Genomic DNA, 14,525 nt, shown 5'->3' on the forward strand with positions numbered 1-14,525 from the left:
ATTGTGACTGTTTCCATTTGATCTTCCAAGGTCATGTTAACTTGTGTGAGGACTGAATCCAGTAGTTTCTCTGCTGATAACAGAGCAACACAGGCAGATTGGTGCTGTCAAAATAGGGGTGTGTCAGCTTACTAAAGCAGTGATACAACACATGCTGCTTCAATCTATTTTTAACTAGCTGTTCTTTGCTGTGAATATTGAGCCAGTGTCAGTTGGGTCCTTTTCCTGAACGCATGTTCAGTAGTGAGCACTGCAGTTTTATTGCTTTTCTTTTATCAGTTATTTAACAGCCTAACTTTTGATTCACTTAAAATTTCAGTCCGCAGGGTTAATCCAACAGCTGTATGATTTAGGAAGTAGGAGAACATGTCCATTGTAAGTGATTCTGGAAGTAGACCTTCAGCAACAACAATTAGTACTGTAGCTGTCCAGACAGGAGACTCAAGAATTGTTGTAGCTGTACTGAAGGCAAGTTTGCTTTTTCTGAAATGAAATATGCTATAGTTTTGCTAATTTGTAATGACACAACTTTAGGTTTGATAAATTTGGCCTGTGCTTTGCTTCCCAGCCTTCAGTTCGACACCAGTGTAAAATTCTGAATTTAAGATTCTAAATTTGAAGTCTTTTGGAAGTGCTAATTTTTAAAAATGTTACTTCTATGTACAACATACCAATAAATTACAATGGTTATATGTTGTGATAATTCTGACCACCCGTATCATTTCTTGTATTTCAGTCAGGGACATGTGTTGAGCTTCAGTTGGTTGAATCAATACCAAATCTGCTTGAAATTGGCAGCAATGCAGATGAAACCAGGAAAATATTGACTGAACATGAGATCCTTCTTGCTAAACTGAAGGTAAGAAGACATTAGTACCCAGCTTATCGTTAATTAGGAGCAATTACTTCATGCTACCAAGGCTGACCTAACTGTAGATTCGATCAGTCTACCAGCATAGACTGATATTACAGAAGTTACAAACTGAAGACACAGAACATTATACCCTCTTATGGACATTGCGAAAATGAGAAAAAGTTTAAAACTTTGGAAAGAGGGCACAAATGTTACAGTGGGCTGGACTGTTGAGATGTCTGGTGCTAGAACTTTTGAGGAGGACATGGAGATGATGGGGGTAATTGGAAGACTGTAATCAGCTCCCTGGGGATCATTTCACCAGAAGTTATAATGCTGGAGTTTGGAAGATTGGTAGTTTGCGTGGGGCAAACAGATATTTGTATTACATGTAAGGTGTCCCTTTTTTGGGGTTCTCCATTTAGGCTTAATAGGCTTTGGAAGGAGCAGGAAGGATTCCAACTTTCTTAAATTGATGCTGGATTTCCCAAATAATATTGAGACTTAATGCATTTATATCTTGGTCTTTTTCTGATCCCTACTGGGAGATTCTTGGTTGACTTAGAAGTGCAAAGTGGTTGTTGTTCTTCATTTCACTGTTTTTTTCATTGCTGTGATATGTAAGCCAGCATTTATTAACTAGACTTAATTACACTTGAAAGTAACTCAAAATCACCTTTTCGAGAGCTGCTGTAGTTAAGTGATGAAGATATCCCAAAAGATTACCTATTAGAGTCATAGTCATAGAGATGTACAGCACGGAAACAGACCCTTAGGTCCAACCCGACCATGCCAACAAGGTATCCCAACCCAATCTAGTCCCACTTGCCAGCACCTCCACTACTTCCTCTGGCAGCTCATTCCATACACATACCACCGTCTGAGTGAAAAAGTTGCCCTTTAGGTCTCTTTTATATCTTTTCTCTCTCACCCAAAACCTATGCCCTCTAGTTCTGGACTCCCCCACCCCAGGGGAAAGACTTTGCCTATTTATCCTATCCATGCCCCTCATGATTTTATAAACCTCTATAAGGTCACTCCTCAGCCTCCGACGCTCCAGGGAAAACATCCCCAGCCTGCTGAGCCTCTCTCTGTAGCTCAAATGCTCCAACCCTGACAACATCCTTGTAAATCTTTTCTGAACCCTTTCAAGCTTCACAATATCTTTCTAATAGGACGGAGACCAGAATTGCACGCAATATTCCAACAGTGGCCTAACCAATGTCCTGTACGACTGCAACATGATCTCCCAACTCCTGTACTCAATACTCTGACTAATAAAGGAAAGCATACCAAATGCCTTCTTCACTATCATATCTACCTGCAACACCACTTTCAAGGAGCTATGAACGTGTACTCCAAGGTCTCTTTGTTCAGCAACACTCCTGAGGACTTTACCATTAAGTGTATAAGTCCTGCTAAGATTTGCTTTCCCAAAATGCAGCACCTCACATTTATCTAAATTAAACTCCGTCTTTCACTTCTCGGCCCATGTGATCAAGATCCCGTTGTAATCTGAGGTAACCCTCTTCGCTGTCCACTATACCTCTAATTTTGATGTCACCTGAAAACTTACTAACTATATCTCTTATGCTCACATCCAAATCATTTATATATATGATAAAAAGTAGTGGACCCAACACCGATCCTTGTGGCACTGCACTGGTCACAGGCCTCCAGTCTGAAAAACAACCCTATCCAAATGGCAAGTTCCCCTGTATTCCGTGAGATCTAACCTTGCTAACCAGCCTCCCATTGGGAACCTTGTCGAACGCCTTTCTGAAGTCCATATAGATCACATCTACTGCTCTGCCCTCATCAATTCTCTTTGTTACTTCTTCAAAAAATTCAGTCACATTTGTGAGACATGATTTCCCACACACAAACCCTTGATGACTATCCTGAATCAGTCCTTGCCTTTCCAAATACATGTACATCCTGTCCCTCAGGACTCCCTCCAACAACTTGCCCACCACCGACGTCAGGCTCACTAGTCTATAGTTCCCTGACTTATCCTTACCACCTTTCTTAAACAGTGGCACCACGTTAGCCAACCTCCAGTCTTGAGGAGACAATTCTAAAATTCTGATCCGTAGATGACAGAATAACTTAGTGTACCACACACCTAACAAAATATATGGACAATGATGTTTTGCAGGAGATTATGAAATAAAATACAGGTTGTTCTGCTGTAATGCAAGTTGCGTTAACACAAATTCACTGTAACTTGATTGACAAATTGGGGTCAGTGTTTTTAAAGCATAAACTTTTAAAGCATGTGTTGGCTGTAAAGCGATTCCATCAGCAACACATTAAGCGCTGTTTCTAATCCGTGATTTTTCTATAATGTGGGGTTGCACAAGAATGCAACCATCGCACAATAGAACTACCCATTTCAGACAAGTCACACAGGAGATATGGGGACCTATGACCTAATCAGTCAGAGAAGTAGGTATTAAGGCATGCCTAAAAAGAAAACAAAGCAAGGTGGAGAGGTGTGGGGACTACATTCTAAAGCTTTGTGCATTGGCAGCTTAATGAATGGCCACGAAAGAGGAACATTTAAAATTGAGAAAGTTCAAGAGGCCAAAGATCTCGGAAACTTGTTGAGCTGTTGGAGATTACAGTGATGGGGAGCAGTAAGGCATGGAGCAATTTGAAAGCAATAATGTGACAGCTTCAAAAGGGCCTTACAACCCACTATTCGGCAAAGCAAACGTCTTGTATACATTCATAAAGGCTGCTCACAAAATTTTAACTGAACGTTGTGTTTCTGATAATGTGTTTCAGTTTTTACAAAAAAAAGCTTCAAGGACAAGCTGTCTTTATTTTATCAGAATTAATATATTTAGAAACTCAAGGAGGGAGATGAATTGGTAAACCTGTATTATTGTTGAATATGTGGTTGATTGGTTGAAGTGAATAAACATAAATGAAGTGAAACTAGACAAGTCTGTGAGGGAAAATGGAGCAGTGGTTTATGATAGATTTAGATCAAAAGTTGCAGGAGACATGAGTGGAGCAGAAAAATGATCATGAACTGGTTTGACTAAATATCACAATTCTATGCCATAAAAGGTAATTAACTGATGGATATGTAATTTTAGGACCAGCATTTTCTTTGACTGGGTGTCATTGTTGGTCTGTGAACACAGAGATGGAATGTGAATGGAATTTGGTGCAAGTAAAGATACATGCAGTTGATTGCCTCTAGTTTAGAGAGGGTAGACTTGGGAGACTTGACAGAGTCAATTTGAAATGTTGTTTCCCCTAGTGTGAGAGTCCAAGACCAGACCGTACAATCTCAGATTAAGGGGTCACTCATTTAAGATAGAGATGAGAAGGAATTACTTCTTTCAGAGGGTGTGGATTGTGGAATTATTTGCCGAAGAGGGCTGTCAACGCTGGGTTTTTAAGTGTTTTCAAAACTGAGACATATCATCCACGTGCATTCCCACAACAGATCTAACTGGGTGGAGGTGAGATACCATTGGGTTTCTTTCCCCTTCCTGACTAAATCTACCTTTCCTTTCAAATTTGCTGGTGAGTGGGGTCATTAAATTCTGTCATATGTTATGGAGTAGAGTATTGGAGTACATGGATTGAGGTATTACAATTGCAGCAAGTATACAGGGAGTGTAGTTGCAGGATTGGAATGACTCCTATTCAGGAAGTTGAAGGGCAGTTGAGTTATTTTCTGGCCAGAAAAAGACTGAAGCTAAATTACAACAATAACAGGTGGCCAAATACAGGCTCAACAGGAGACTGAAGTACTTCCAAGTCAGGCTGAAGTGTGGCTTTTACAGGAACTTGCAGGTGGTGATGTTACAAAGCACCTGCTCTCCAGTGATAGAGTTTGAGAGGTTTGAAACTGCTGTTGGAAGAAATGGTGAGTTGCTGCAGTGCATCATGAAGATGGTACATGCTGCAGCTACAGTGCACCAGCGATAGAGGAAATTCTTCTATAAAGTGGTGGATGTTTGTTGCCAATTTGTTCTTGTGTGTTTTAGAATCATATTCATCTATTCAAATATTCAATCTCATTCCCGATGTGCTGTAGCGAGTCAGCAGATGAGTTACTCACCACAGAAAATCCAGTCTCTTACTAGCAGTTTGGCCAGAGCATTTGTATAGCATGTTATATTTCTATTGAATAGTGACCTCAACATTTTGGTAGGGTTTCAGTGTTGACAATCATGGTGCACACCAGAGGAAAATGGCTAGACTTTCGCTAATTGGCGATGGTCATGGCTTGGCATGAGTAGTATGAATTTTGCATGCTGCAAATCAACCCAAGCTTGAATGTTACCCTCTGGTGTCTGTGGGGGACATGGGTGCTGACTGGAAAATCTTGGTCAGCTTCCATCGACAGACCCTGATAGGCCCTTGAATGGATCCATTGATAACAGCAACGTGCAGATAATGTTCCAGTCCTGCCTTTGGAAAATGGCCCAGAGATGGGATGGAGCTGGGATACTGACATGTCAGTGAAATTCCTCTATTCTAAACACTGGCATGGGATTAAAGATCAAAAGAGAGAATGTGTCGATAGTCGGGAGGAAGAAGCACACCAGATTGTTAATGTGGAATGTATCACGAAAGACTGGATAATACTTTCACTGAATATGGTTGCAAATTATTACAGATGTGTTCACCGGCCAATGCAGCCTGTGCAGCTGAGACAAACAATTGCACAGATTATTGGTGTTGCAAATCAATACTTACTTAAAATCCTTCCGTGACATGTAGACATTGCTGGCAAAGCCCATTGTTACCCAACCCTATTGCCTTAAGATGGTGATGAGGCACCTTCTTGAATCACTTCAATACATTTGATGCAGGTTCATCCACAATCCTGTTCGGAAGGAGGTCCCTGGAACTTGACTCAATGACAGTGAAGGATATATTGCTCCATGTCATAGGAGTGTGGCATAGAAGAAAGTTGCTGGTGGTTGTGTTCCCAGATTTACACTGCCTTTACCCTTCTAGAAGGTAGTGTTTAAGAGTTGGGAAGTCACCATCAAAGTGGCTTTGATGATTTACCACTAAAATGCATCACACATACATAGTACACACAGCTGCCACAAAGCATAGGTCGTACAGGAATGAATGTTTAACTTGGGTGAATGAGGTCCTAATTGGACATGTTGTTTTGGCCTAGGTGATGTCGAGTTTGTGTTTCTGTAGCTGCATTTATCCAGGCAAGTGGAACGTATTCCATTACAGCTCAAACTTGTGCCTTGCAGACTGTGCAGGTTTTGGGTGGTCAGGAGGTGTTTTACTCACCTGGGAATTCTCAACCTTTGACCTGCTCTTGCACCAAACTGAACTTCACCTGTTTTTTGTGGGAAGGACATGTCTGGGCAAATGTTCACATTGTCTTGTGGATACCCATGTTGTAGCTGCACTGGATTAGCTTGGCTAGGAATGTAGCAAGCTCTGGAGCTCACATTTTCACAGCATTACCTTTGCAGTGTACAGTTACTTCAGTCATTTCTTGCCATCACTCGGAGTGAAGCAAGTTGGCTGAAGACTGGTATCTGTGATATTCACGTGGCTGTGATGGATGATTTACTTGGTATTTCTGGTAGAAGGTAACTATAATTGGTTCAGCCTTAGTTGGTAGGAATTGTGTCTTTTTTCTGTGTATGAGCAAAGCGTACGAATGTAATCTAAATCCTGAGAGGTCTAGACACAGTAAATAGAAAAAAACTTCTCATTGGCAGAATGACCCAACCAGACGACACTTTTAATGTGATCATGTTGCCCCTGCTAAATTTGTGGCCCTATTTATGGGTGGCCAAGTAAATGCCCAAACAGGCACCATGCCACATGGACATGTAAATGCAGAACCTAAAGCCTGTTACGATACCACTTAATGAAATTAGTCACTGACCCACAAGCAGATGTCAGATTCTTCTGTATCCTCAGAGGTCACCAGTGAAAGATAGCAGCATTTAGTTTTTAAAGATGTTCCTGTTGAACCTTGAGGTATAATTGTTCTAGCAACCTCTCAGTCTGATGCAATTCTGAGTGGAAGTGCAGGGAGACAGGTTTTCTGCTCACTTGGGAATTGTTCAAAATCTGTTAAGTTAAGTGATTTTAGAAGCAATCTCAACCGTGATGCTGGTTACAGTTGGAAGTTTACCAGGGGCTGAAATGGATGGATAAATTCCAGTTTGCATAGGCTCTTATATAGTTGCAGTGTTTTCAGGTCCCAGGCATACAAAGATATGGCAATTGGCTTTTGAAACATTGAAAGATGTATGGGTGCCAAACCGTCAACTTTATTAGGACTTGCAGTGAAGTTTTGTTTAATGCAATTTCATAAGAAATGGTGTTTTCTTGAGGCATGTGAGATGATCATGAAAGAAGGGGGGCCTTGCCATTTGTGCATTTCTGCATAAGTAGAGCACTGGAAATCTGAACTAAAAACAGAAAATGATGGAGAAACCCGGCAGATCTGGTAGCATCTTTGGAGAAAGAACCAGAGTTAATATATCGAGTCCAATATTTTCAGACCTCTGAGCATTTCAGTCAGGATAAAGTTTAAGTGAGAAGTCACATCCAAAAATGCACTGTACTCAGCAATTGTAATTTGCTTTAAAGAGATATATGAAAAGCTTTTACACAGCGTGTAGTTAGGGTATGGAAGTATGGTGGAGGCAGGTTTGATTGAAGCATTCAGGAGGACTTTGGATGGTATTTGGATAGAAATGGTATGGAGAAAAAGGGGGACAAACCAAGAGGCTGTCATTTAGGTAACATAACTGTGCAGGCATAATGGGCTGAAGGCCTCCTCTGTGCTCTAACAATTCTGTGATTAACTGTTTAAAATCACTTTACATCAATGTTTAGAAGAGCTCTAAGAACATAGCATAGGTACCTTGCAGAATCCAGAAATCTTTTATATCCTACACCTTCGTCTGGAAGCTTGTTTTCACTCACAACCTGACATGTGCATTTATTGAAAGCATCAAATTCTGTGCAATGTCATGCATCTTTCTTCATGTCCACTGCAGTTCTTGCTGGATAAATGGGATTGACTGAATCTAATGGCACTACAATGAATGTATGCCTTTGTACACTCCTAAAGGAGAAAACACTACACAGAGGATCTCTGATTTATAAATGTCCAATTTACAAATCTCACATGAATGCAATCTCATACAGGGATATGATTTTAAAGACCTGACATCCAAACATTTCCAGTACTTATAAAAGCTCCTTTATATTGTCCTGCATTGTGTTCCAAATTGCATACATTCAGTTTGGAATGGACTCCAGAATGGAACCATTCACAACGTGGGACTGACTGAAACTAAAAAGGCATTGACAATCTCCTTATCTCTGCTCTTTTGCCCTCCACGGGACGAGTTTTGAAACTAGTGGAGAGATAGAGAAGAGAATGAGTAAAAGGTGAAAATTGAATAGATTGGGTCCCTCCTTAGGAACTTATGGGCATTGTGAGAACTCCTTTTCCCTGATGCCTACCTGTTTTCAACATCTACTTTAAAGGTTTGCATAAAAACAATCAAACAACAGTGGCCCTGCTTTCAAGAGGATCAAATGCAAACAGCATAGGACTGTGAAATGATCTTGGTAAAAGGCTTAAATAAAGAAAAGTCATCTTGTTTCCTCTTGTATAAGAAATCTATCCCAATTAAATGGTGCTGAGAATTACATTGAGCTAACAGTGTATTCACTTTTTGATGGTTCTGATTCTGCTGTTTTGGTTTTGCTTAAAGACTATTCAGTGACCCTTGCAAAATAAACGCATACTGCTTACTCTAAAAGCTATTTTTTGCTTCTCTGACAAAAAGTTTCTCATGTACCTTTGCTAGAATTTAGACCCCTTCCTCCTTTCATCAAGAAGTAACCAACATTCCTCCTTCTTACTACTTTATTCTCAACTAACAATCTTGTTATCCTTCTCTCTTTTCTCATCTTTAAACCCTCTTATCATTTACTCCCTTGTAACTTTCCAAGTTATGAGGAAAATACTGGAGGATGGGGAATGGATGTTAAAATTAGACCTCATACCTATAAAACTAGTGAAATTCAAAAATAATGAAGAATAACAGAGACAATTTCAAATTCAAGTGATGAAGTACTCTGACTTTAAGTACTCCCTGTTATTTTTGGAAAAGGTGATGAAGAATAGAATTGGAGCCAATCTTTAATGCTTAATAAAGCACTAATTTATTGGATGCATCTTACAAACATTCACTGCCTCATTCAACACCACAATTTCTGGCGGTGTTCATTTATTTTTAGGGACTGAAGATATTTTCAAATCCATCTATTTAGAGATGTTATTTTACACATCTAGAGCAAGTAGCCCGGACCCTAACTTTGCTAGCTGTTTTAAGCAGGTGTAAGGTGGATATTCCAGGAGGGATGCAGCTGGCTCAACCACTCAGTTTTGAACAAAACAAAATTTTATTTGCAAGATTACCAAATGAAACACAAACAAAAGAGAACAGAATATAGAATAACAACCTTCCCGAAAACTCAACAAATTATCCCAACTCAATGATGCTGTTTCAATGATTTGCAACAATCCCCATAAAAAGCCCTCGGCACAAAAGGTAAAATCAAACACAGGGTCTTACAGGAGAGAGAGAGGGAGAGAGAGAGAGAGATAACAGACAGATTCAGTATGGAACACCTTCTTCCATGTAGCTGTTTGTTGGACCAGCAGCCTCAAAACTGACTGACTGCTTCCAGTGAACAGCCAGACTGCTAAAAACCAAACCAAACCAGAGAAAAGCTGAACTGAGAGAACTGGTCACTCCCCTTTCTTGGACAAGTGTCTTTTTTAAAACTTGAAAGCATTCTTACGTAGTTAAACCCAGATTTTTTGGAATTGCTGCTTTTACAACCTCTCTGAAAAAAAAAGCCAGGGACAGCATAACCTTGTTAAAGGAACAGCATTGTCACTATACATAAAAGCAAGAGGAAAGCCAGGGAAAGGGTTGGCCCACTCAAGGACAAAGGACGGAATCTGTGTGGAACCAGAAGAGGTATTGAGGTCCTAAACAAATACTTCGTGTCAGTAATTACCAAAGAAAAGGAATTTGTGAGGATGATGTCAGGGAAGGGAGTGTCAAGTTTCTAAACCAAGTTTCTATTATAAAGAAAGAGGTCTTGTCTGTCTTAAAAGCTATTAAAGTAGATAAGTCCCTGGGTCCTGATGGTATCTATCCCAGAATATTGAGGGAGGCAAGAGAACAAATTGCTGGAGCATTGACAGACATCTTTGTATCATCTTTTTGGCCACAGGTGAGGTCCCAGAGGACTGGAAGATAGCCAGAGTTGTCCCATTGTTTAAGGAGGGTAGGAGGGAATAATCTTGGAAATTACAGATCTCTGAGTCTCACATTCCTGGTAGGGATATTATTGGAAAAGATTCTCAGAGTTGCAATCTATACACATTTAGAAGTGAATGGATTTATTAGTGATAGCATTATTTTGTGCAGGGGAGGCCATGCCTCACTAACTTGATTGAGTTTTTTGAGGAGGAGACAAAGATGAAGGAAAAGCAGTTAGATGGTTATATGGACTTCAGTAAAGCCTCTAAAAAAGTCCCTCATGGCAGACTGGTACAAAAGTGAAATTACATAGTATAAGGGGTGAGTTGGCAAGATGGATGCAGAAGTGGCTTAGTCATAGGAGACAGAGGGTAACGGTGGAAGGATATTTTTCGGAATGGAAGTCTGTGAATAGTGGTTTTCTACAGGGGTTAGTGCTGGGACGTCTGCTGTCTGTGGTCTACATAAATAATTTGGAGGAAAACATGGCCAGTCTAATTAGTAAGTTTGTGGATGGTACAAACGTTGTTGGAGTTGCAGATAGTGAAAAAGCTTTATAGAACTTTAGTTTGGCCACACTTGGAATATTGCATACAGTTCTGGGTCACCACACTACCAGAAGGATGCTTTGAAGAGGGTAAAGAAAAGGTTTAGCAGGATGTTGCCAAATATGGGGGATTTTAGCTATGAGGAAAGGTTGGATAGACTGGGTTTGTTTTTACTGGAATGCAGGAAGTTGAAGGGTGACCTGATAGAAGTTTATAAGATTGTGAATGGCATGGATAGAGCAGAAAGTATGAGGCTGTTTCCCAGAGTGGTGGGTCAATTACTAGGGGACACATATTCAAGGTGCAAGGTGGGGAGGGGGGGGGGGGGGGAACAGTGTAAAAGAGATGTGCGCGGCATGATTTTCACGCAAAGGGTGGTGAGTGTCTGGAACGCGTTCCCAGAGGAGATGGTGGGATTAGACACAATAGCACCTTTCAAGAAACACTTGGACAAACACATGAATAGGAAGGGAATAGAGGGATACGGATCCTATAAGTGAAGGCAGTTTTAGATGGAAGGGCAAAATGTGGTGATGCAGGCTTGGAGGGGCGAAGGGCCTGTTCTTGTGCTGTGTTGTTCTTTATTCTTTGTTTTATCATGACCAGCTGGGGCCCATGCACTGATCCTTGTGCTACCCCACTGGTCACAGCCTGCCAACCTGAGAGTAATCCATTTATTCTACACTGTGGAGTTTCTGACTGTGAACGAATGCTCAACTTATGCTGGTATATTGCACCTCCCCCCCACCCCCCATATTATGAGCTTTAATTGTGTTTGCTAAACTGCTTTCTTCAGATTTTATCAAAAGGCTTATAATAATTCAAATTCAACACATCTACTGATATCCGTCTTAATGATCTACTAGTAACATTCCCCCAAAAAGTCTTAACAGTTGTCAAACATGATTTTCCCTTCATAAATTACTTCAGACAATTATTTTGTAAATTTATTGTATAGTAACCATATCCTTTATAATAAATTTCAGTATTCTTACTTCTGACATAAGGCTCACAGATCCTCAATTCCATGTTGACTCTCTCCCTCCTTTCTTAAACAGGAGGGTTACGTTTGCATTAGCAGACATCTTTGCAACATTAATAAAATTTTGAAAAATGATGTCTATTACATACATTATCTCTGTAACCATCTCTTTCAACACCCTCAGGTGACCATCATTGGGTCCTAGGGTTTTGTGAAATTTCAGTCCCATTAAGTTTTTCCAATTCTACTTTTTCACTAATATCAATTTATTGAGTCCCACAATCCCATCAGACCTTGGATCTTAATTACTTTCAGGAGACTTCATGTCTCTTTCTCTGTGAAAACCCTTGCAAAGTACATATGTAATGAATCGAAAAAATGAAAAGCAGAACAAAGACTATTTTGAAGACAGTTAGATAAAATATAGCATTTACATCCTGCTGTACTACAGCATGTTCATTTTTTTCTGTTGCACCATTTCTAATGGGTGAATTCCTCTGTTGCTTGACAGTCCTGTGTGATTGTCATCTTCCGTGGAGCTAGATCCCCCTTGTACATGTTTCAGACAAATCTTGTTGTGAAACAGATCAATGATTTTCTGCAGAAGTGCTTTGCATCCACTTCAACTTCTTGGAGCAGAAAGACTTCCCTAGTGATTGCCTAAAAATCCATCCAGTTTAGTTGAAGACATATAGAGAGTGCCTTTGCTTTTACTTGCTGAGCCATGAAGCGGTAGCATGCCACTCAGTTGTGTCAATAAGGTATTTGCAGTAAGGCCCAGCTTCTGCTGCTGTCATCTATTTCTAATTATGATAAGTCTTCTGGAGTTCATACAGTGTGGTAGCACTTTGTAGTTCTACATTATTCCTTATTTCTTCCTTCAACCCTAGCATTCTATTTCTGTTTCTTGTCTTACAGTATTTTTCACAGAGAAACTTGGGAAAACTTCTGATTTACTCCACTAATTAAAATTAACGCAGTCCTCTGACTCAAACATTTGCTAAACAAATGTGTTTCTGTTTCTTCTTTCAGAACTTCTATTTCCTTAAATATTTTTTCTGCAATTTTCTTGGTATTTTCAGTTTCAATGTCATTGCTGCAAAGACCCAATGATCTCAATTAATATCCACAACAGGTTACATATAGCTTTCCGTTATACTGTTTCAAAAACATTGTTTCACAATCATGTAATTTATTTTATTTATAAACACACCGCCTCGATCAAGTGCACAGTCTTTTCAATTGTTAAGGAAAGTTTGCTGCAATCCGATCATTTTCTTGTCAAATTTGTAGCAATTTTTCTCTTTAATTTCTTGGTCCATGACCATATTATCTAACATGTGTCCTTGATGGTCCTTCACCAACTTTAGCATTTAAGTTGCCCATTACATTTACTACATCAGAGCATTTAACTTAATCATGACACTTCAGGATGCCGCCATCAAATCCCTCCAACTGGGGTTCCATGTCATCTTGATTTGGAGCATTAACTTGTAAGACAACCAAGTCAAAAGACTTTCTTTCAATCATGATCACTCTGTCTAAGAATGACTAAATGCCTTGAACTGTTCTCTTGTATCTTCTCTGTACTAGTATTCCTATTCCATTCCAATTTTTCTCACCTCCCAAGAATGAAAGCATATGATTCTTCTTTTCCATATTACCAGATTCTAAGCATCTTACTTCTTCATGGCTTAAAATGGTCGGTGTAATGTTCATCAATTGGCTGTATGCCATTACCAAGCATTCGTGGAACTTCTATGAAGTTCTTATATTCCCATTCTCAAGAAGCTCCAACTTCCATTGAGTGTAACGGGCTCAGAAGCTGACCTCTTGTGAGTTTCAGTCAACTTTGCCATAAATTTGTTAATCACTTCGTTGAGCAAGAGTTTCTCCTACCCTCCACTATTCAATGAAAACTGATACACAGCATATTGCTTCAAATTGATTTTCTTCGGTCAGAAGCAAATAAAGCAGATGCAAAGTTACATAAACTTTTCTCCCAAATAAAGAACAATGCTGATTAGAAATGGCATTGCTGGTCTCATTAAATTGAAAGGTAGCATGCACCTATCCTCACATCTTTGGTAGAATATCCTATGAAGTTGATGGAATATGGATGGAGAAATTCAGGCTTCAGCCACTGTGTGGTCTCAGAAGTCTTGTACCTTTGTTCAGTTTAAAATTTATTTTCCTGCCTTTAGCCATGATAGCTGTATACCGGCTTTATTCTTGTGGATCTACCACCTCCTCTACAAATAACACATCTTCAAAACCTCTTGAACTGAGCTTTCTTGTGGCATTTGGCATTACAGGCTGGCGGACTTTGTGCCAATGACATTTTTTCCCAGTACAAGGCAGACATAGAACGACAGTGACCACACTCTCTTCCAACTTTTCTTACTAGCATATTGACAACCCTCTGACTGACAAACTGGACTGAGCTATGAAATTGGTAGTCTTGCTGTAAGAGGCTTTCTTGTCCCCTCATCTAACATTTCTGTTTTGGTTATGAAGTTCAGCTTATGTGGCATTCATTTAGCCAATGAAAGAAACCTTTTGGGCTACAAGCATGCTGATAACGCCTTGTCCAGCACTTCCACTGAGATGTTAGTCTCGTCTCTTAGCGTTCAATGTTGGCTGTTATCTGTGAGGCAGTTTGTGTCATATTTAAATCAATGATTAATCTCCCTCGGACCATTCTGTACACTGAACTCCAGATGCAGTCTCACTAATGCCTTGTATAACTGAAACATCTCCTCCCTTCTCTTGCATTTATTTCCCTTTGCAATAAAACATAATATTCTGTTAGCTTTCCTGATTACTTG

General features: G+C 39.9%; 1 protein-coding gene across 2 annotated transcripts in view; it reads left to right on the plus strand.

Moving 5' to 3' along the window:
- Nucleotides 1-203: 203 nt before the first annotated feature.
- Nucleotides 204-14,525, plus strand: part of ccdc141 (coiled-coil domain containing 141) — a 134,085-nt gene continuing 119,763 nt past the window's right edge. For both annotated transcript variants that reach the window (XM_043693516.1, XM_043693517.1), the window contains exons 1-2: nt 204-468; nt 737-859. In XM_043693516.1, coding sequence (XP_043549451.1) covers nt 367-468; nt 737-859 — 225 coding nt within the window. In that variant the 5' untranslated portion in view covers nt 204-366. The remainder of the gene's footprint in view (nt 469-736; nt 860-14,525) is intronic.

The sequence above is a fragment of the Chiloscyllium plagiosum genome, chromosome 7, assembly GCF_004010195.1.
Source record: "Chiloscyllium plagiosum isolate BGI_BamShark_2017 chromosome 7, ASM401019v2, whole genome shotgun sequence".
Classification (NCBI taxonomy): domain Eukaryota; kingdom Metazoa; phylum Chordata; class Chondrichthyes; order Orectolobiformes; family Hemiscylliidae; genus Chiloscyllium; species Chiloscyllium plagiosum.